This window comes from Aythya ferina, assembly GCF_964211825.1.
Source record: "Aythya ferina genome assembly, chromosome: 1".
Classification (NCBI taxonomy): Eukaryota; Metazoa; Chordata; class Aves; order Anseriformes; family Anatidae; genus Aythya; species Aythya ferina.
Window position 1 is genome coordinate 148,235,275 of NC_140296.1, and position 24,261 is coordinate 148,259,535.

General features: G+C 36.6%; 2 protein-coding genes across 4 annotated transcripts in view; one reads left to right on the forward strand and one right to left on the reverse strand.

The window, feature by feature from the left end:
• Nucleotides 1-23,551, reverse strand: NUP37 (nucleoporin 37). 2 transcript variants are annotated; one of them, XM_084531252.1, is made up of 10 exons: nt 23,435-23,551; nt 21,977-22,196; nt 20,249-20,373; nt 19,152-19,224; nt 12,955-13,049; nt 3,615-3,705; nt 2,170-2,351; nt 1,622-1,672; nt 1,201-1,294; nt 1-408 (listed from the first exon to the last, which is right to left on the reverse strand). In XM_084531252.1, exons 2-10 carry the CDS (start codon nt 22,130-22,132, stop codon nt 295-297), a joined length of 981 nt encoding a protein of 326 aa, XP_084387378.1. In that variant the 5' UTR covers nt 22,133-22,196; nt 23,435-23,551; the 3' UTR covers nt 1-294. The 2 variants fall into 2 exon arrangements, with proteins under 2 accessions (XP_084387378.1, XP_084387379.1); XM_084531253.1 differs by lacking the exon at nt 23,435-23,551 and adding an exon at nt 22,889-23,109.
• PARPBP (PARP1 binding protein) overlaps nt 23,504-24,261 on the forward strand; it is a 52,670-nt gene continuing 51,912 nt past the window's right edge. The window contains exon 1 of one of the 2 annotated variants that reach the window (XM_084531241.1): nt 23,504-23,630. The gene's annotated coding sequence lies outside the window, so the exon portion shown is untranslated. The remainder of the gene's footprint in view (nt 23,631-24,261) is intronic. The other variant, XM_084531242.1, reaches the window with a different exon arrangement.

The following is a 24,261-nucleotide window of genomic DNA, read 5'->3' on the forward strand; positions in this document are numbered from 1 at the left end:
TTCTTCCCAGTTTGTGGAAATACTTTATTCAACAAACACATGCACAGACAACATTTTAAGATATTACATATTGTATCTCTTTCTTATAGAACAGTGATGGTACAGAAAGTTAAGGCAAAGACAGCTGTTCTTGCTGTAGGTACTCTCTGAAAACAACTGAGACTGTCAGATACAAAATCTCTTTAAAAAACTTTAAAAAAATAAATTCACACCAAATACAACATTTAAAAAGTGTATGTTTTAAGGTAAGTAACAAAGTGTCAAATGTACAAATATTGGAAGTAAATGCTTATTTTACATTTCAGTTACCCAAAAGAAAATTTTATGATCTCCTCCAACTGCACATAAGGGAAGAGTTCTGTGCCAGGTCAGTCCAGATCCTACAGCTGCAGTACCAGTAAGAATGGGCTTAAAAAAAGAACAAGACTGATATCAATACAACTTACCATGAGTGATTATTATACCACATAGACCAAGTTACACGAGCAAACCCCACATATCTAATACTCCTTAATAAACACAGTGAAAATACAACAGAAATCACACTGAAAAATCTGATTATCTGCTACCCAGTTCCAGTAGCTACTTACTACACTTAAGGAAGATGAATCAAAAACTTCCGTGATAACAAACTATTTACCTATTTTCATTATTTTTATTAACATTATTATTTTTAATGCATGCTTTCAAACCTAGAAATTGTTGTAATGACTTCCTGTCATTATGTGTACTCACAACTACTATGTTTGCAAATAATATTTTTATTGTAAACTTTGCAAATGTACACTAACATCAGCAAAACCAAAATACTTCCTGTGCTTTACTTGCAATGTCTCTGAACATATGATCATTACTAATTCAAACCTCAAAAATACACAACCAGATGATTTTTGCATCCTTAGAATTACAAATAAAAAAGAACTTATTAAATAAATAGCTATTTTTTTTTCTCTTTGTATGAATGAGACAAAGTAAAATAAAACATATAGATCAAACTGCATTTTAAATAACAAGTTGAATAGTGTGTGGGAGTTTTTTTTTTTTTAGAATGGATGAGAAAAAAAAAATAATAAAAAAAAATGACAAAGCAGCATTTCTGGATGGCTTGGGCTACTTTTTAGCTACAGCTTTTAACTATTTATGAGTTTGATTTGAAAAGGACAGATGCAATTCCACCTGAAAGCTGAATTCAAAATTTACCTGGGGATGTCCTAAATGATGAACAAGCAGTTGAGTAGTTGTCTTTCCTGGATAGCCAGTGGTTGCAAACAGGTTTTCATTCACTCGGGACCACCTATGAATTAAAGGGACATACCTTTACAATATTCCTAACAAAAGTGCACACATGCTGGAGTTCTTTCCCTTGTGAGTAACTGTGTGAAGCTATCAGATAGTCCACTGATACCAAAGAAATAAATACATCGCCCACAGCCCTGTATGCATGTTGTGTTACAGAAAAAGTTAATGGTCATTCATAAATTTCACTAAGATTACGGAGCAGGTCCCACTAATAGTGAGTGAAGAGACACAGTTGTCCCTAAACTCCCAAGTAAGTGCTTGCATATACACAGACTATATCAAAAACAAAACTTGGATAACAAAATATAGATAGCACTTATACCTGAATAATCTGGCTCGATCAACATGGACAGGTCTCTTATCCTGCGGATAACTAAAACAGACATTCCATTTAAAAAACTGTTCTGAAAACAACTATGCATTAAGTATCCAAACCATACTTTTAAGCAATGAAGGGGAAACATTGTCTACTCTTTGTGAAGAAGCTGAGGGAAAAACAGCTTTCCTGCAGCTTACATTTCAATTTGGAAGAAGAAAACTGAAGTAGGTAGTGACTCTACTGAGGTATTTATGATTGTAATAAATGCATAAACCTTACAATGAGAGGTAAACAGTAGAGATGCTGTCTGAAGTGGACCAAAAGAAACAGCATAGTATTTTTCACAGATAAATACTTATTTCACAGATAAATAAGCATGAAAAAGAATGATCTGTACTGATTCCATAGCTGCTGAAGAATGTTCATTTATTTACTGAAAAGGAGGTGTAATACACTGAGCATTTAACTGCTATTTTACCAAAGTAGCCCCATTACTTCATGGGCTGCTTAAGGAGATTCTGAAGAAATACATGTCCTCTGCATAAAAATACCTGGAGCAAGTGATATCCCATATGAGCCAATCATTTCCTGCAACTGCTCCAACTTTAAGAGTATTCTTTAAACACCAGTCTGCTGACATCAGTGGCGTTTGTTCACATTCTAGGGAGAGGATGGCCTGCTGTGTAATTAGATCATAGAATCGTATTGTCCCATTTTTCTCTGCTACCATCAGCTGTAAGAGAAATTAATAGAACTTAGACTGTAATGAATCAGATTTTATCTAAGCTTTTGCTGTTAAAATAGACTATATTTGTTTTTTGTTAAGCAATGTAGAAAGAGTTTCCTTATTAAATGATTAAAAAATGCATTCTGAATGAGGAGGATGCCTTTCAGACAGTCATGAACAACAGTTAAGGAAGGCAAAGCAGCATTAAAAATACTCTGTCCCCTCCTCTCCCATCTCCACCTACTCCCATCCCCCAACATCCAAAGCTGCTTGGGAAAACATGGCTGTCACAGAAACACACTCTGCTGCAAACTAGAAGACATGGTGCACCAAGGATTTTGAACTTCAATAAACTTTTCAGTAACCACCAGTCTGTAAGGTTTTATTAGTTTTTTTTTGAAGGGGATTTTATTTACTAAAAAAAAAATAAATTCCTTTGCGTGCTCTTTGATAAGGGTCAGACTAAAAACAAGCTAATATGTAAGATTGGTGTAATATTTCAATATTTTTGCACAGAAAAAATAGGGCTAATTAGGGCTTATCAGGGCCCTAATTAGCTTATGGCTAATCTAGTAAATTTGTTGTGTGAACTAAACTGCCCCGTATCAAATATAGTGGCAAACATTCGAGTTTGATGACACTGGAGTCAACAGTCTTCTTAGTAAGGCCTAAGATACTGGTGGAAACCACAGGAAGAACACCAAGCCTTCCTCTCTATAGCTAAATATTTTGATACCTGATTTGACTGCTTTTTTTCTGTTGTTCAGTGAGTTTTTGTGGTAACCTGAACAGCTATTTGCAGCTACTTAAGGCAGTTATTGATTCACACAACAGGAATAATAAATCCAAGATTGCAAAGACTAGAGTAATTCAGCTAATGAAGCTGAATATTTTTCTCTTGGTAACTTCAAACAGATACTTGGCTTGCTTTACAGGAGTCTGTGTTATCAGTGAATCTTGCTATCATGACTGATACAAATTGTCCTCTGGTAACTGTAAGTTATTATGCAATCAACAGTGACTGATGTATGTAATCACTAAGGAGTATTTCTCATGGGAAGAGCAAGGGATTGACAGTAAAAATAGAAGAATCTGATTGAGAATTAATTTACAGTGATTTCACATTAGCAGATCCTTCCAATATCTAGTTTCAATATCCACAGGCTCTCCAAACTTAAATCTTACTATAGCATCAAAGATACATAATTAGAGAAGTATATCCTCCTGTTATTTTAAGGGTGGTAGTGATGAAGAGCTGTAAAGCACAACCTTAAAAGCCTCATCAGGATGCCAGCACACACTCATTCCAGGAGAACGTAAAACAAAATGGGCCTTCTCATTTCCTTCCAAATCCCAGACTCTAGAATAGGAAAAAGAAAAAAAAAGAAAAAAAGGTCAAGTAATTAGCCGTGTATTGCCATTTGACTGAAATAAGTTAAGATTTGGTGCCTCAATACATCCAACAAAGGAAGAGATCAAATGAAACACTGTTCATGCTTTATCACTTCAAGAAGAAAACAGACTAATGGAACACCTAGAATTAAATTTGCAGATGCTTAATATTTGTGCATGGGAGTCAGTAAAAGCAAGCCAGTTCTGAAGAGAGTAATTAAAAAATGAACTAGGTACACCCTTGATTTGAAAGGGCAACATCCAAACAATTTGACAAGCTTAGTTGTCTAGACGTGAAATCTAGATGATACCTTCTCTCTTTATTCATAAGTCAACACTGCAGTATTGGGTCAACATAGATTGACAGGGAAGTGTATGCTGAAACACCAAAACTAGGTTATATGATGAGTGAGTTTTCTCTGGATGCACTCCATGTGAGCATTACTGAGCCATGAAGCTACACAGCTTATAAAATGCAGCAAAAACAATACAGACACTATTTTACCTCATAGCCACTGCTCAGTTGCCTTGTTTCCTACAAAATCAGGAGCTCAGTTGTAGGACAAGGACATCACAGTTGTGAACATAAATTTTAACCACAAGTTAGAGTGCTATTTATATGCATTTTAATACACAAATATATATACATACATCCTTCCTTACTGACATACGAAACCTTAGAATCAGCCAAATTTTCAAGTGTAGTGTTCTGCTCAGTCTTTAGATGAGTGGCTATATACTATTATTGTTTTTTTTTTGTTTTTTTTTTTTTTTTTTGTTTTTTTTTTGTTTTTTTTTTTTTCTAGGGGATTTTTGCTGACTTCCTCCAGACTTTTTTAGTTTGTATCTCACCAGGGTGCTGAGAACTTTATATTTAAGAGATTTCAAAAAATTCTTAAATAATACATCATAAGTCTAGACAAAATATATGGGAACAAAGTAAATATATTTAATGAACAATGTTATTTTCTTATGCCAAACCACAACAGATCAAATATTTGTTTTCCCTGCAGAAAACACAGTCTCCAATCTTGAAGGATCAGTGTCCTTATTAAAATAAAGTCAAAACAAAAACCTGACAACTGTTTAAAAAATGAAATATCTACTTGATTAGGTAATTTAGAAACATACAATACTTTCTTCTATTGCCAGAAATTTTGCCTTGTAGATTTGTCCAAGTCAAATCAACACTTTCCATTTGTATTTACTGTGCAGGGAGAAAATTATGATATAACAGAAGACGGTGAATCATTTTGGCCAAAGAAGCATGCCATCATGTTTCCTTCCCTGAACTGAGTGAGATTATTAGGTGTTGAGACAGAAATTTATGCTTTCTACCTCCCTAACTATGTTATTTATAAAATGCCAAAACTAGTATCTCTTATATTGTCAGGATGTTGGGATTGCTAGTAACAAACACTATAGAAAGAAAGAAAGAAAAAAAAAAAAAAAAAAAAAGGATAAATGCCCCTCATGTATTTCCTTCTTTCTCTATTGATAACAAACATGGTATCATTTAGTTTTGGAAAGAAACTGACAATACATATCAAAATAGATCCTTGACTGAATGCATCAAGAACATGTTGTTATGGAAATGTATTTGTGATTATGGAAATTAACTCTTTGTAATATTTCTTTTTGACTAGCACAAGTTACAAATGTGCCGACACAAGTTTTAGCCAAACTGAGTTTCAGTTACTCAGTAATCATAACCAAATCAGCTACAGATGCTAAAAAAGCCTCCTGTTTTCTCCACATTCCTATCACATAAATCAATCTATAAAGACCTAGCATCTTGGTTCCCATTCAAACCCCATGAAACTTCACTAATATTACCATGTTTTTATACTCAAACTAGTGTCTACTTTTATCCAAACATTCTTATTTTTTTGTAACTCTGCATTGCATCACCCTCTATCAACCCTCCTCCCTCCATCAACTATTGTTGAACAGACTTACTGAGCATGTGGTATTATTAATTTTTTTTTCCAATAGTTATAAAAAGATTCCAAAATAAATTTAAAGGATATAAGTTTGAATAACCCCAGTTGAAATGAAGGCCAAAGTTGGAATAATGGAAAGCCTCAAAATTACACATAATCTGCTCAGTAAATTAATTCATTTTTACATAACTAAGAATTGAGAAATCATATACTGCAATGATCACACTATTTAAACTAATACAAAGTTAGAGATAGCTACAAATGTCATTCAAGAGAACTCTTGAAATATTAGTATATTCCTCTTATCACTCACATTCTGTGATTAAACGAACAAATGATAACTGCAGTTATCTCAAAGCATGGAGCTATTCAAACTATGTTGGAACAACTATATTTTATGTAGTATACATGAATGTGGATGATGACATGCGGCGTATGTGCAGCAATTTTACCACAAAATGGACTTTTATTAAAATTGCCAAAGTATTCATTGGAACATCTGAAAACCTGTTTTGTGGCAATAGAGATTACCCTTATTGTACATTCTAACTTTCTGAATAATGAATAATTCTAGCTAGAGAGCAAAACCAAATTATAAATGAATAAAAGTCATCAAAAAGAATAGTATAAGAACAAAACCATATTGTAACTTTAAGGCATTTCTAAAATCTTCAGACAATGGAAGTAAAAAAAAAAAAAAAAAATATTTTAACATAAGGTTTCGAGCAGTCTTTGTGAGTGGGGCTGGGGCACAGAACATCTAGTATCTTTCTGTGACATCTAATACCATCTAATACCTCACCACAAAGCAGGATTGGCTATCCTTGAACTGTCTGACCTACTCTTATAAATGACCAACAATTTTTTTGTGTGTGTTTTTTGTTTTGTTTGTTTGTTTGTTTTTTTTCCTTTTCTTTTTAAAATTTGACTTAAATATCCTTAAAGTTTCTTTGTATCTCCAGCAGACATATTTGCATTGCAATTGTATAACCAAAAGTATAATGAAAAATTGATGGTTAATATTTCGGTTTTGACTGCGAGGTATAAGAAGTATCATGTAAGACTCTGGGGGGACACACAGGGATGCATACAAAAAACATGCAAAGCCACAAGCTAGACTCCTAAAAATAATTCAAGACTCCCAATTATTTTCATCAATTATAATGCACAGCTAGTTTGATAAACGCTATCAGCATAGCTCAAAAAGGATAACTATTTTACTATCATATTTCTTGTATGAAGAAATACTGTGGAATTCTATCACAACAAACTGATGAACATAGAACAACATGGAATAAAATACTTTATTAAAAAAATCTATAGTTGACAGCACAAAATGGGAACATACAAATGAAATATAAATTTAAGGCAGGAATAGGTGAGAAAGGCAATTTCACAATATGGCCAGAGACTGAATTGGTCTAACAAAGTAAGACACAAATGCAACAAGCACTGAAAACATTAAAAAAAAATAAAAAATAAAGAAAAAACACCAATCAACCAATAAAACCAACAAAAAATAATTTATCACTGACTTTTCTTGTCTACTGTCTAGTGAAATACCCATGCAAAATAACTAAGACATAAGAGTACCATGTAAACAAACACGCTGTAGGTAGAAAAATGAAACAAAACTAAACAACTAAACTACAAGCAATATAATAAACTTTGTGACTTTAGTTATATTTATTTTCCAGTGATATCAAACCTTTCCCCAGGAATCTCTGTATAGAGACTAAAACTAACCTCCTGATGGACTGATATTTGTGGTATGTGCAACAAAAACTGGAATTGACAGTGACTGACAAGCCTGGATACCTGAACAAGCTTGCAAAGTGGGCCCATGTGAACCTAAGTCCAAATGCAAGGTGCTGCACCTGGGTCAGGGTAATCCCAGACATAAGTACAGACTGGGAGAAGAACTCAGTGAGAGCAGCCCTGCAGAGAAGGACATGGGGGTGGATGAAAAGCTCAACATGAGCCAGCAGCACGTGCTTGCAGCCCAGAAGGCCAACCGTATCCTGGGCTGTATCAAAGCAGGCCAAGGGAGGTGATTGTCCCCCTCTACTCTGCCCTTGAGAGATGCTACCTGGAGCACTGTGTCCAAGTTTGGAGCCCCCAGCACAAGAAGGATGTGGGTCTGTGTGAATGGGTCCATAGGAGGGCCATGAAGTTGATCAGAGGGCTGGAGCGCCTCTCCTACGAAGACAGGCTGAAAGAGCTCTGGGGTGACCTCACTGCAATTTTTCAATACTTAAAGGGGGCGCATAAAAAAGATGGAGAGCAATTTTTTGCTCAGTCAGACAATTTTTCACTCGGGGTGGTGAGGCACTGGAAAAGGCTGTCCAGAGAAGCTGTGGATGCCCCATCCCTGCAGCTGTTCAAGGCCAGGTTGAATGAGGCCCTTGGCAACCTGATATGGTGGGGTGGCTTCCTTGCCCATGGAAGAAATGTTGGAGTTAGCTGGTGTTCCCTTCCAATCCGAGCTATTCTATGATTCTTTATTTATATTTTACTTTAACTGTGCTCCACATTAACACATATGACTCATTGATAAAACTGATTCACATTTTTCTTTACTGCAATTAATAATTTAACAGTAGTTATTTTAGCTATTTCCTCTACCAGCATTTGTAACTATTTTCTTTACAATTTTGCGATCAAATTTTAAAAATTTATTTTTTCTGTTCTTAATGAAAGAGTAAAACAATTATGAAATGCTTAAAAAAGTGAAATACAGGAAAATATCCCGCAAGTTCTTCATTAGTTTACTCTATATTATACTTTAAAATATAGAATAAGCAAAATTTGAAATTTGCAATAGCCTGCCAAAGACATAAGTAAACCATAGGTTTGTGAACTGCTTCATCCATCTTGGAATCTAGCCATCCTTGGGAAGGTAATGCACAATACACAGAACACAGGGTTTGAATTTTTCAATCAACTTTTTTGCAAGTTCTAATCTTTTATTTATTTATTTATTTTGTAATTTTTACAGCTGTGGGAATTTTGATCTTGTATATACATACAGTTGTGAATAACTGTAACATGGTGGGGTTTATGAATATTGCAAAGGTGTATTCTTTCAAAAAAAAAAAAAGATACTTTCTAAGGTTATATTAGTTTTGAGATTGTCAGTGCAGAGAATCATGATAATTTTCAAGTGTACATCAGATTTATAAACCAACACCTCTTGTCAATGAATGCCCTTCAATTTACGACTACATGGCACAGAAGACAACTGCAATTATTTTGATGCTCGAGTATTTTTAAACAGTCTCAAATAATCAGTTCTACTTTGCAGCTGGTCTTGTGAGACCAACAAGACCAAGAAATCTACATGTAAAAGCAACAAGAACTCCTGAACTAACTATTTAGAGGTAAGAACGCTGAAGGCATCACCACAGCCTCTTCTCAACTGGTATCTGACTTAACATTGTCTTCCAACAACAACAACAAAAGACCAAAGCCATCCATGAGATGTAACTGTTGCAGCAGCTTGTGGCAAGATTGTTTAATGCATGAAAATTGAAAACTTGTGCTCCTTATGAATCTCTGCTAAACTTACCGGAGTGAAGAGGAGGGAAGAACTTGTTTGTCGCTCTGTATGATATACATACTGAGGCACAGTGTTAATTATATCAAGACACAGAGGTGGAACTCTAACAGAACAACTCTGACACACTTGAAACTCCTTGTTCTTGTGCTAATTGTTCTACTACTTCATTCCAAAGGTATTAACAGATGATGTATCCTGAGAAAAATTTCTGAGTAGAAACTGAGTACAGACAGAAAAATTATTCCTCTTCTTACATTACTGCTGAAGCAAATTACACAGTAAGTAAGGAATGATTTTGGTAAGTCTGAGGGAATGCATTTTCCATTACTTTTGAAAGTTTAACCTTTAAGTTCAGTAAAAAAAAATCTTCATGCTCCACATGCATAAATGGAAAAAATAAGAACTCAGCCAAAACAAATCCTGCTTACTTCACGTGGCTTTGAACCATAGATTTTATGGTTTACTGCATAACTGTCCTTCCGTTATTAACTCCTGATAGCATACACTAATTAAATCATTTGTATTTCCTTCTCCTTTAGTATCAGACTATTGGTTTTAAAACAGTCCTCTTATCTCAGAAACACTGAGCATTTCAGAAAATAAACAAAACATGCCACATATTCAAATACCTCTTTGCTGAATAAACCCAACATTAGTTTAGATCTAATAAAAAAAAAAATCAAGAATAGAGAATAAATTGGAACAAGCTAGGAATAAGTCATACACATTTTTACTACTTATTCCTAATGATTTTGTTGGAAATAGAGACAGGGCAGCTGTGGAAAATCTGCCTGCTGGTTAAAGTACTATTTTTGAGTTCCCTAGGGGTTTTGAAAAATCACAGGCGTTTTAGATTTTCAATTCACGTAAGACAGAGTAGCTCTATTAATGCTACTAGACTGATTTACACCAGTTGATGTTCTGCCCTTTACAAAATCTCATACACAGAATAATCATCCTAACAGCTATTTCTTTCTCTCTTACCAGGTAGCAGATTGCTTCAAACACAAGATCATTTCCTTTGTTTTTATAGCACTTTTTTTCTTCCCCTGAACATTAAATGGTCATGTATATAGCAATCAATATGGTCATAACTTCAAAGAGCAAATATATAATTCATATAATCAGAGAAAAACTAAAACAGTTCCTTAACTGAGACAAATTTTAGGCTATCACAATTATACCAAGAAAAGTCAATGATGATGCTTTCTCATAAGCCTCTTCCCCTATTGCAATGGCTTGCTAAGCCTGCACAGCTGCCGTGCTGCCTTCTCCAGCTGTGAGCTGCACTGTAAGGATGAAGACCAACAGCTTTATAGATTCACAAGCACTATTAGGAGTGTAAGATGGGGGACATTTTGCCAAGGAAAAACAAACTTGTGCACTACAAAACAGTGCTTTTTAGCATACTAAGCTGGTGAAGGGCCTGGAATACAAGTCCTACGAGCAGCAGCTGAGGTAACTGGGGTTGTTTAGTCTGGAAAAGAGGAGGCTAAGGGCAGACCATATTGCTCTCTGCAACTACCTGAAAGGAAGGTGTGGGGAGCTGGGGATTGGCCTCTTCTCTCAGATTAGTAGTGATAGGATCAGAGAGAATGGCTTCAAATTGTGCCATGGAGGTTCAGGTTGGAAATTAGGAAACATTTCTTCTCAGAAAGAGCAGTCAGGCATTGGAATGGGTTTCCTAGGGAGGTGGTGGTGTCATCGTCCCTGGGGGTGTTCAAGGACCTGTTGGACGTGGTGGTTAGGGACATGGTTTAGTGGGTGACATTGGTGGTAGGGGGATGGTCGGACCAGATGATCTTGGAGGTCTTTTTCAACCTTAATGATTGTGATTTGTGTTTGCCTTTTATTTCCCACTGCAAACAATTAAATATATCATTTTGGAATGGCTATGATCATGGTATTATGAGCTGCCAGTATCACTGTGTCAGTATGATACTGTCCTTAGGCTATATAATTGCATCTCCCAGTAAGGCTAATAAGTTCAGGTAAGCAAACAATTTCACATGAGTATACTGGTTTTAAATTTGACTCATCTGAAGATAGAATGGATGGACAGAGTCTGTACAGCTCAGAGCTGTACATCATGTCTTATGTCTCCTATTCTTGGAGATCTTTTTTTTTTTTTTTATTTCTGTCCCACCTGGGGAAATTGACAGTGTACATAATCATAGAATATCTTGAGTTGGAAGACACCCACAAGGATCATCGAAACTAATTCCTGGCTCCACAAAGAACTATGTAAAAATCAGACCATGTGTCTGAGAGCATTATCCAAACATTTGATCTCCAGCAAGCTTGGTGCCATGACCACTGCCTTGAGGAGCCTGTCCGAGTGCCCGACCACCCTCTGGGTGCAGAACCTTTCCCTAACCCCCAGCCTGACCCTCCCCTGTCTCAGCTCCATGCCGTTCCCTCGGGTCCTGTCGCTGTCCCCAGAGAGCAGAGCTCAGCGCCTGCCCCTCCGCTCCCCTCGTGAGGGAGCTGCAGGCCGCCATGAGGCCTCCCCTCAGCCTGCTCTGCCCGGGGCTGAACAAACCACGGGACCTCAGCCGTTCCTCCTGTCTTGCCCTCTGGACGCTTCACCATCTTTGTAGCCTTCCTTTGGATACTCTGTAACAGTTGTATGACTCTTATACTATGGTGTCCAAAATTGCACACAGTATACTGAACGTGATGCTGCATCAGTGCAGAGTAGAGCAGCACAATCACTTCCCTTGACTAGCTAGCAGTGCTGTGCCTGATGCACCTCAGGATGTGCTTGGCCCTCCCTGCCATTTACCAAATTCCTTTCTGCAGAGCTGCCCTTCAGCCTTTTGTCCCCCAGTCTGTACATACATCCAAGGTTGTCCCTTCCCAGGTGCAGAATCTGGCACTTGCTCTTGTAAACTTCATATTGTTGGTGATTGCTCAGCCCTCTCGTTTGACAAGATCTCTTTGCAAGGCCTCTTTACCCTCGACAGAGTCAAGAGCTTCTCCTTATTTAGTATCACCTGCAAACTTAGTGCACATTTGAGTCTTGCATCCAGATCATTTATGAAAACATTGAAGAGAACTGGCCCTTGACTGAAGCTTTGTGGAACCCCACTAGTGACTGGCCTCCAGCCAGCCTGATGTAACCCCACTTACTTTAACCCTTTTAGCAGGACACTCAGCCAGCTGTTCACCCATCGCATTATGGTTTTGTCTAGCTGTATGCTGGGCATTTTGTTCAGAAGGATACTGAAAGAAACAGTAGTGAAAACTTTGCTGAAATACGAAAACATCACATCTACTGGTTTTCCTTGGTCAGCTAGATGAGTGACCTTGTCACAATAGGAAATTCAGTTCACTGAACAGAACATTCTCCCTCATCAACTTGTGCTGGCCATCACCAATAACCGCACCATGTTTCATGTGTTTTTCAATAACTCCCAGAATAATCTTCTCCATAATACCAAGGCAGAACATTTTTCTTCTCATTCATCTAGGAAGTTCAAAACCAGATAGCTTTGAAAAACAAAGAAAAAAAAAACAACCCCACAAACACACAAACAACAAGAAAAATACACACACACACACAAAAAAGCAAAACACAACCCCCCACAACCCAGTTCACATGACTAATCTTCCCTTTCAAAATGAAGACCTACTAAAAATAAGTAAGGAAGCATATACACACACAGAAAAAGCCAAACTATTATTTCAATGATATTTTGAGCAAAATGCATACCTGCAAGTGTGATCATCACTTACACTTGCAAATTCTTGACCTTCTTTGGGAGAAAACACCAGATCATTAATGTAATCTGAGTGGCCATGAAACATCTGTCAACCAGAAAAAAAGAAATATTTTTAACTTTGAGCAGACTGTTCCACCATTAGTCAACAATATATTCAACAGATCCAGACAATGAAAGATTTGAGTGTAAAATAAAGTTATAATTTCTACATGGAAGGGAAAAATATTCATTAGTAAAACTGGAGATATTTAAAACCTCTAATGCTTGTGTATATTTACACTGTAGGAGAACAGAACCCCACTGCTCCTTGTCGTTACCACAGAGGTCAGCTTGATGCTCTGGTAAGTGGATCAGACCAGAACTTCTTATTCTTTTTCAACCACTGAATTTTGGAGGTAGAAGATAATAAGTCTCAGAAAGAAAGAGGAAAATCAGCAGGAAGTGAATGTACACATAATTTATATATTTTAAAGAACTCCAATTATTCATAAGTAACTCTTATCTCTAAACAAGAGTTTTTAATTGGAACTCCTGCAAGCAGCAGGAGGGTTTTTTCCTGAAGGAGCAATAAGCCAATCACTTGTCCAGTATATTCCCTTTCCCAAGCAGTCAATACATAAATTCGTCAAGAGCAGATATCCACCAGAGATGGCAAAGGACCAAAAGGCTACCTTTAGAATAAAAAGTGAAAAAAGTCTCAATGAAACAAGTAACAATGCATGCTGAAGTCTTCATGAAAACTAAAAGTGGGGAACAACAGCACATGAAAAACAAGCAGGCCACACAATATCGCAGCCATTAATCACAGTTTCTGTTAAACATTTGAGAGAAACTGACACAGTACTTTATGCTCTTTGCTTTCTTGTACTGAAGAGTAAGGAAAATTGGGTATAGTGCACACTGTTACTGTGAAAGTAATAGATCATCCATTTTCAAATAATAGGACATAATTACCTATGGTGTGAATGTACATATGAACTAGCAGTCAAAAGCAAACATTCACAGTTGTATCAGAAAGCATGAAGTCATTTCAAAGGAAACTATTACTATGTAATTGTCCTCAGCTGAAATTTATTAATCATGACATTTTATTTCAAAGTACTGAGAATAATTTATCTATAATGAAATCCAACTTAGTAACATAGCTTCTCTGAATGAGAAGCAGAATCACAGTTCTTAGTAAAAGTTAAAAGGATATTTTTTACATATTCGGAAGGCTTTTCAACTGTCTTAGCCATAAAATCACAACACCATTTTCTTCTCAATTCTGTTAAGTGTTTTGTACTTATCTACAGATATAAGTAATCTTTTAAGCTTTACAGTATCTTCAAACATCTAAATTAAAGATCAAATACAGATTCAGCATTAAGCAAGCAGGCAAAACTCATCTCATTTAGGCTGAGTCTGAAGTACTTTCAACCCTGCTGAAATACTTTTTCAACCCTGCCCAGGGCAGGGGGGTTGAAACTAGATGATCTTTAAGGTCCTTTTCAATCCAGGCCATTCTATGATGCTATGACTCAAATTCATTCACATGGTTGTTAGGTATGAGTACATCATCTCTGATCTCATTAGAAAATCTGCAGCTAGTAAGTATCAGAGTTTGTTCAATCTGAGGATTCGTGTGTGTTTTCTCTCCCTATGGTCTTTATGCCAAAAAAATCAATTATAATTACTTAAATCACTTAAAATTTGAACTCAATTATTTGAAGCCCACATGCAGATGTTGGATCTATTACTGTTTCATCCTCTTTACTCTCACTGAGTAAGTCACTAGGCATAGCTGCTATTGTTTTGCCCAAAGTATCATAAAAAGGACACAGAAATATCCACTGGATAATGGCATGACATGAAGAGATGGCAAGGAAAAACCAGGTCGAATGAAAACAATCACTTCTCAGCTTTCTGAAAGAACAAAATACTGTTCTCTGTGTTTGTTCCTCAGAATGAGCTATGCAACTGATCAAAAAGAAAAAAAATAAATCTGTAAACCATGCACAATAATGAAGCTGCCCCTCTAAAAAGTTATGAATGTTCAATACATCAGTTCAATACAGAACCATTTTCAGCAGCCAACTTATTTTTTTTCCCCCAACAGCCCATAATTTCAATGAAACCTTGTGGATTTTACTAGAACTAATACATCCTAAGATGATGCTAAACTATTTAGACAGAAATGCAAGTCTTTTGAAAATTTTCAGCATTCAGAATTCAAATATCCTGCCTCATTTTACATACATAGTTTTGATGAAATATGCTTTTTATTAAACAACATTTGAAGCAGGAGAAGAAAGCCACAATTCATTTCCAAATGAAAACCTCAGAACAAGAAAAGACTTCATGAAGATCCATCAACCGTACTTTACCTTTTGTTTGTTGTTCTGGGCTTGATCCAGCCCATAAATTTTGGGTTAGTTGTGTTGACAAAGTAATGGAAAACTCAGTATGCTTGAAGTTCCTTGTTGATAATTACATCAAGACAGTTTTTCCACTGGGAAATCAGAGTAAGATTACTCTGTCTATCCCTCCAGAAGCAACACATACTAATTGTTTAATATAAAAGAAAATGTTCAGAGATTACATTTTGACTGTAATGACATACTTCCCTCAGCTTTTTTGCACATTTTGTACCTCCCTTGAAAACCTCATGTGTAAAGTGTGCACTGTACAATGGATCAAAGTCTTCCATGTGTTCATTATGTATTCAACCTTAGGTTCATGAAATAGTTTTTCTGAGGTTTTGATTGACTAATACTAAGAAACCATTCTATCAAACTGTTTACAATTAACTTGGCATAGCTCATAGAATATTTGTGAACCTCTGAGATTTCCAAATACTTTAGATGAGTTAGGTGGTTTTTTTTTTCCAATCACAAGACGTATATAGCTCAATGATCATCCAAGTGTAAGAAATTATGATGACTACTTGGAGAAAGTATTTTCTCCACTTTTTGTCAAAGCAACAACAAAAACACACACAAAAGCAAAAAACAAACAAACAAAAACAAAACAAACAAACAAGAGCCTGGAACGTGCTCTTAAAGACATTTTTACCAATCAAAGAATCACATAATGTTTGGGATTGGAAGGGACCTTGGAAGATCATCTAGTCCAATCCCCCAATATAAGCACACTATTCCTTTTCACTAATGAGATTCTCACTATTAGGAAATAATCCACATTTTAAGCTGTTTTCTGATCATTTTAAGCATTAGACCAAGCCCGATCCAGTAAAAACAGGAATTTTTACTTCTTCCTCAGTCTCAGTATACCCTTGATGAAGTTCTTAGACTAAGTTCCAGTGGTGAAATTGGCATAAACAGAGCTAATAACTTCATTGCTAAACTGAGGCCCAAACTTCTCATTTGCATAGCATAAGCCCCAAATGGTCTTCAGTATTCTGTTGCGTCAAAAATAAACCATCTATTGTAGCTTCATCTGGCCACATAGTCGTAACACCTCTTGTATTAATACATCCTCTGTGATCATTACAGTCAAGACTTATCATAATTTTTTTTTCAGATGTGTTACGTAATTGACATACTTTTGCAGTAGAAGCTTGTAACTGCAGGTCAGCACAGTTTGTGTTAGAAAGAAGTCCTAAGGGTAGAAGAATCAGTTCCTCAAAGAATCTTTTTGTACAAAAAATAATTGCTATCTTAATAGAAATATAAGTGTGGCATTTTAAATTTATTTGTAGGCACCCAGACAAAGCTACTGTGTAATATATTCTGCTAAATTAGAAATACATGTTTTAAAGTTTCATTTGTATTGGTCACATACCAGAAAAAAAATCTTATTAGACCTGGGAAAAACAGTAACCCATCACAGAAATTCTATTTTGAAAAAACAGCATTTTTTCAGAATAGAATAGAATAGTAGCACAGACTGTGCTACTGCATTGCCTCCTTTGCTTCTCTGGTTTTAATATTGATCATGCATTGACAGTAAACTACAAAATAACTGTCTCATCAGGTATATTCAAAATGATTATTTTAAGTGTGTTTTTTTTGTAATCTTATTATAATTCAGCAATAAACAGCTTAATATAATTCTTCATTAGAATAAACTTGCTTATTTATACTTCTATTTAAAAAAAAGTTTAAGTTCATAAGTTATCAAAAATGCGTTTGTGTGAAGTTGTAAGGCTGAATATTTATCATATGTATTTAACTGGAAGCAATGGGTTCCTATTGAGGAAAACAACAAATCCCATTGAGAATTCCTAGCATTAGTCTAGAAGGAGCCCTCAATCAATGTGCAACAGTCTGAAAGCTGGTATAGACATTAAGGCTGCTCTGGAATGTATAAAAGAATACCTTCTGGTAAAGACCAGATGATAAGAGACAGGAGACAAAAAGAGGTATGAAGGCTATGAACTACCACAGCTGTCACTTTTTCACAATTTTTGGCAAAAACACAAAAATTTGTTGGTCGTTAACACCCAGTAATTAAAGATTTCATATTCATTGCACAAGGAAAAAAACACTTATTCATGCCTTGACCCATGCTGAAATTAAGAGACTTGTCACTGATTTTAGCAGACAGTCCACCAGGCCCATTGTTAATCCAAAAAAAAAAAAAAAAAAGAGAGAGAGACTAGACAGCTGAATTTAGAGCCTGTAGTACCAGGTTCTTCTATGTGTTTGATTATTTCCACTAATTAACCATTCCATTGTCTATACTGTTATTAATGAGTCTACCTATTCTCTTTCTTCCGCGTGCTTACAGACAATTCTATAAATTTCTCAAATTAAAACAGACATACGTAATGAGTAAAGTAACTTTATACTCTGCTAAACAAGTTGAAAGATTAACTCACACCATCAAAGCTGCTTGTCTACAATATCACAAAACTGGCAGATATTATATAAAATGGTAACTTCGGTAAGGAGTGACACACATCAACTTACAAGCAAACAACATTAACAATTTCTAGAAATATTTTGCTAGAAGTGCCAGCCAAGCTGTTTGCAACTGTGTCAGTTATCCTACTTCCTGGCTGACAAGGCCATACAAGGTGATGGACCAAGCATGAAGGAAAGAAAAAATGGGAAGGTGCATGCATGAAGTAACATAGAACATCTTTTCTGAAACTGAAATACTTTTTATTTTTTAGTAATGTCCATTTTTACTTATATATAGCTTTATTTTACTCCATTATTATTTGACCAAGAGTGACATCTGCAATTAATTTACTTTCTGTATGACAAATATTGTCTTACTAATACATACTGCCAAACCACAAAGGAAAGTCAGTTCTTTTCCCCTTCATATTGAATACACAACTCTCAGAGGCATTATCATATTCCAAAGCACTGAAGAAGGAACCCTCACCCCTGATTTTTCAGCACTGATTAGCTTTGTTTGTTCTTGTCTGAAACCTCAACAAAACAAATTCAAACGAACATCTAATTAATATTAATATTTGGACTGGGGTATTGTTTCAAAGGCAAAATTTTGAAGAATATGTACATACCCAAGTGACATAGGAGTTACAAAGACAAGAATGTCTTACAAACAAAAGAAATCTCTTAGACCCGACACCTCTTACATCACTGGTGAAAGAACACTACACTGAAAGAACAGGAAGCGAAAATGTATTTGAAGGAGTCATTCCCTTTCTTTTTATTTTAGACATAAACAAGCGCTGGCCCATGGCCATGTTTTATATAACTGTCTGCAGTTATGTAAAAAATTCAGTATTCTTTCTTTAAATCTTCTACTGTATGAAATGGTTTCATTGCAACTTTCCTGTTCCCCAAGGAAAGAGACAGATCATTAAATTTGCTCTCCATATAGACAAGTCTAATAAACAATACCACATAATATTTTACAGGTCTCTATGTAAAGGAACCTTTTCCAACACAGTACTTCAAATTCACCTGTAGAATATTTTTAGACCATGTTTTAGACCACAAATAAACCTCTACTTACTTTTTGTCAATTTGTCTGTTACATAAATACTTTAAAATCAAAATATAATATAGCTGATAATCAGTTATGCCCACTTTAAAGATATAAAGGTATATTCAATACACTGATCTTTGCTAGAGATGATGGGTCTGCCAGAGTTTAGTGTTCTACATCATACTGTACATTAAGAAAAGTGAAGCACAAGGTCAGTGAAAGATTAGATTCCACTAGAGACTAAAGAAATATTCAAAATCAGCTCAGTTACCCTTACCTTATATTCATTCTTGTCCTGCAGGTCTGAAGTAAATAGCCTTAACTTCCTATCAGGAGCTGCTGTACAAAACCTACACTCAACAGAAAAAGAAAAGCCCTTCTGTCAGGTAGCATTGTAATGGCTGATTTTTTTTTTTTTATTTTATTTTATTTAAATAAACAAATAAAACAACAAACCAAACCAGATCAACCAAGAGTTTCACCCCATTTTAAACCTGCAAAATGACATGCAAAAGGAAATTTTGATTTTCAATCAAACGTATATTCTAATTTTTCTGCTTTAGCATCAAGCATTCAGAGCTATAATTGGAACTTGCCTATAAAATATGGTGTATCAAGTGCCAAGAACACTTTTTAATGGAAAGTAATACAAAACATTTTACAAAGCTAAATCTGAATCAACTATGAATTACCTGAAATCTCTCATAACTGCCACAGAATTTACCTTGGAGGAAGTGGCTGATAGAAAAAACAGAACCCTCATGATCAGTGTTTTAAATTACCTAGGGATCAATTTATTAACCAGTCTCCAACTTATTTTAAACAAAAGACTAAAAATATGTAGCAGTAAGCAAACAGTATAGTTTTGAAGAGGCTTATAAGCAATTGAGAACATCTGAATTCATGTTATGTGTATATTTAATAATTGACCATTTTTCTAGACTTGCAGCTTGACAGGTCTCACAAATAGCATCCGACTTACTCCTAATCATAGCCCATACTATGAAGAACATCATATGTAATTTTACAAAGCAGGCCACGATACTAGTATCATTCTTACAAAGATACATACACATTATACAGATACATACAACAAAAACACTAACTAGGTTGCAGATCAATTAAAATTAAAAGATCTAGTATCTACTGTGAATCCACTGTGGTGAGGAAAGAGTAAGGGGCTCAGGAAGCAGAAAAAAAATATATAAGGATGACTAAGAATGACACTGTTGTTCCAATGGTGTTCATAGACTTCCAACAGCAATTTCTTCAGAGTTAGATTTCAGCTGTAAGCATTAAAGTTAGTTCAATATTAAGGACTTAGAGAAAACAGATATGAGACAAGGATTGATTATAGTAATTTATTCAAAATACCTTATCTGGGGAGGTAAAGCATCAAGTCTAGTTTCTGGACTCCATGCTATGGCATCAACTCTGATTCCATGATGAAATGTTCGTAGTGTCTTATATTGCATGCCTTCCACTTCTGCATCCTCTTCCTACAGAAATACTGTAGTTAGCTAATTCAGAATAACAGGTTGATGACTTCTAACAAGTCAGATTGATATGAAGTTGAAAGTTAGATGTATCTGCTGCAATAAAGAAAGTATTTACTTGAAATATGTAAGTAATTAAAAATCCATGAAATGATTGCAGTTTCAGACCAAAGTCAACATAGCACAAAACCAAAACTACATTGCACAAAAAGATTTGCAAGACGAACATGCTGAGCCCATTCTTTGCACAAGCAATATCGGCATAGATACAATCAGAACCACTGACAACAGCATGATAAGCACACACTGAAATGCGAAATAATGGGAACAAAAGCAAGGAGGCCATGTAGGCTATCTTCTCTCCCAGTTGTTTTTATTTTATGGAAAAATGCTAGAACAACCTGGTTGTTCTGGAAGAACAGCAGCAGGTAGAAACGTACCCTTCATCATTTAATACGACCAAAATTACTACCTTGGCTATTCTTCCCAATGGTGAGGGAACTGGATGGTGGCAAAGATGAAACAATTGCTGGGATTGTGGACTTAATGAATCAACTGATCTCCAAAAAGTTCTCAAAAGATCCAGCATAGTACCTCAAAATAACTGAAGGCTATTTTGACAAAATGTTCTCTATGGCACAATTCTGCTTTAAGGAAAAAAATCTCTCTGTATACACTCTGCATAATGTAGAAGCTAGGAAGGACCTAGGTGATTTTCAGAAAATTTCCAACAGTAAGACTTTGGGGAATAATAAAGACCAGTTATACTGTTTTCTATATCAGATAGTAAAGTATAAAAATAGTACCATGTAACAGAAAAGTGAGCTCAAGAAAAAAAAAGTAAAAACAGATTCCAAAGATAAAGGTGTTCTACTATTGATTTTCAAGCATCCAGGGAAAAAAAAAAAAACTGCCTAGTTTAAAAAAAAAAAAAAAAAGTATTACATATAAAAATATACAGTATGTTATTTTACTTTTTAAAAACTTTCATGATATGATGACTGGAAATAACGTCAAGGTGAAAAAACATATTTTACTGTTTCTAACAGTCTGTGAGAGAGACGTAAAAAAAAAAAACAACCTAGAAAGCAGATGTATATTAACTAATTATTTGCCACTGTCCTTCCCTGAAAGAAATGTCTCTAAGCTTACTTTGGAAATTTTAATTATTCCTTTCTATTCCAGGTATTTGAAATCTTTGCTGCTTTGATAGCTACCTGAAAGCCTTAAAAAAAATAAAACACCGTACAGCAAATGTTAAGTTACATATTTCCAAAGCTACCTGCTTAAGTTCCCAGGTAGTAGTCACAAACATTTGCAAGAAATACTGAACTGAGATTACTCTTCCAGTAGAGCACTCCTGTTTTCATTGCAGCCTACTCAAAAAGAACTTTACACCAGCAGGATGCTAATACCAATATGTATTTATATATACATTTTTTCTCTTTAAGACCAAATATCCCAAAGTCATTAATGTAATAAAGGAGTAAAACACTTCTTGGCAAAATGGGGAAGGAAAGAAGCAGAAAAGTGACTTTAGTCTTTGTCAGAAGACATGCTGTCAGTTTCACGAAGCAACTAATAAAAGCAATAAACACAAACTAACCTGAAATCTACATGTCCCTATAACTACATAGTTATTGCCACCATATGCAATGAGGGAACATGCATCTCCACTATCAAATGGATTGAATTTTATCACATGCACATAATCTTCACAGTCCACAGTGTAAGCAGCATTTCTAGTAGAATCTTGCTTCATTTTCAGGGGACTATGTCAAAGGATCGTGGAAGTGATGTCTTCTTCAGGATGAAGGTCAATGTTCCTATATGGAAAGTATTACAAAGCATGTATTATGTATTTGCATAAAGAGAAAAAAGTATTTGTGGTGCAACGAATCAAGATTTCTTGTAACAATGTATTTCTGGACACAAAAGGTCAATTTAAGCTCATTATATACAGACTTAACATGTAATTCCAACAATCAAGAGATTAACTAACCTAACTGACCTAATTCACTAACAGACATTCAAAACTTTTTCTACAGACATCAGTAACAACTGCAGATTTTGTGCTACTGATGGCAACCTATCAAGACATGGGGTTAAGTAACTCTACATAACAGAAAAGTCACATACATAATTTTAAAAATTTCAACCAAATGACAACAAATTATGTATTATTACTATCAAATTCTCTTCCCTGGTGTATCTCTTTAAAGGACAATAGGTATCTAACTAAAAGCAGAATTAAAACCACCAAACTCTAAATGCAAACACTATTTTGCAGAATATTTGTTTCATGACATAAGCCAACCCAACTGCAGACAGTGCCTTTATGCCTCTGAACTTGCACAGAAAAAAGTTAATTTTCAACTGGATCAAAAGTATACCTAAACATCAATGCTTTACTCTATTCAAGCACTTTTCAAGAAAATCAGACTCCTGTGCTTGCACATAGGAGGCTGAGATACACAACTGATTTTGGGATCATCCCAGATTTGACATCAGTGCACACCTTTTGAGAAATGACAATTTTCTCCACGTGCAGCATGGAAAGACAGCGTTAAACTTCAGACCCTCGTCATATTTTGTTGCGTTAATGACCTGAAGGGCTCAGCACCGAGGCTGAACATCACGCCTGGGAGCCACCACAGTTTGATGGGGATAGCACCGGGGACTCAAAGAGGCTCCCCACGTTTGTAGCGTGTATTTATTAACCAACACAACAAACCACCACGTTGACAGAAGTATCTTAGCCACATAACTCGCATCGCCACGCTCCTAAGGCCAAACACAACTCCTAGCCACCCCGAAGGCTCCCCACCAGGGCAGACCCCATGCCTTGGGGCAGCACCAGGGGGACAACCCAGCGCCCCTCCCCACACCCTTCACCTCCCCGCTCCCTCCCTTCCCCTTGGGGGCCCAGCGGCTGCCCCAAAGGAGCCCACCCCACACCGTGCGGCCCCACAACGCTACGAGCAAGGACCCAACCCCCGCTCCTGCTCGGGTCTGGGGGGAAGCCCTGAGCCCTCTGCGGCTCCCCCCAGCCCTCCCCACGCACCTCTCCGGCCCTGCACGGCTGCGGCTCCCGGCAGCGCCTCCCAGCCCCGGGCCACCTCCTATGCTTCCGGGGCAGCGGCCCTGCGCTCCCTAATTGGGCGGCAGCGGAGGATTTAAATTAAAATCGGCGGAAAGGGCCGGCAGCCGCCTCGCACCGGAGCCCTGCCAGCAGCCCCGGTCCCCCCCCAGGGCCGGAGGTGGGTGAGCGGGGGCAGCCTCAGCCCGCTGGGGCCTCGTGTTGTGCCCGGGGAGCTGGGCGGGGGGGACCCTCAGAGTTTGGGGTGGGTCCCGGGCGGTGGTGGCAATACCGGGTATAGGGTGCAGGGCTTGTCCTGCGGGCTATTTTGGGGTTGTTAGGGTGGGTGCTGGCTCCCAATGACTTGTATTGTTCCTCAGAAGCCTCCCTCACTGAGGAGGGTGAGGGGGCAGAAACCCCTTATCGAGAGTTTGTTATGCTTGCCCTGGGCTGATTTGTACCTATCCAACGGTTTTGTTTGCTATGACTCCTGTTTTTTGTTCATTTCAAAGTAAAATGGGATAAAGTAAAGCGAATTCACTTACTTGGAGGGGGCCTGCAAGAAAGATAAGGAGGGACTCTTCATCAAGGAAGTGTAATGATAAGACAAGGAGGAATAGCTAAAAACTTAAATAACTTATTTTAATAACTCAAGTAAAACTTGTGGCTTCACATTAGATATTGGGAAGAAATTCTTTGCTTAGACAGTGGTGAGGTGCTGGCACAGGTTGCCCAGAGAAGCTGTGGATGCCCCATCCCTGGAGGTGTTCAAGGCCAGCCTGGATGGGGCACTGGGCAACCTGATATGGTGG

Coding starts and splice junctions, on each gene's coding strand:
- NUP37 (XM_084531252.1), bottom strand. CDS start 22,132: ATGAAGCAAGATTCTACTAGAAATGCTGCTTACACTGTGGACTGTGAA. Junction 13,050..19,151: donor AGGACAAGAATGAATATAAG/GTAAGGGTAACT, acceptor TCTGGTTGACAG/ATGTTTCATGGCCACTCAGA. Junction 1,673..2,169: donor TGGGATATCACTTGCTCCAG/GTATTTTTATGC, acceptor TGTCTGTTTTAG/TTATCCGCAGGATAAGAGAC.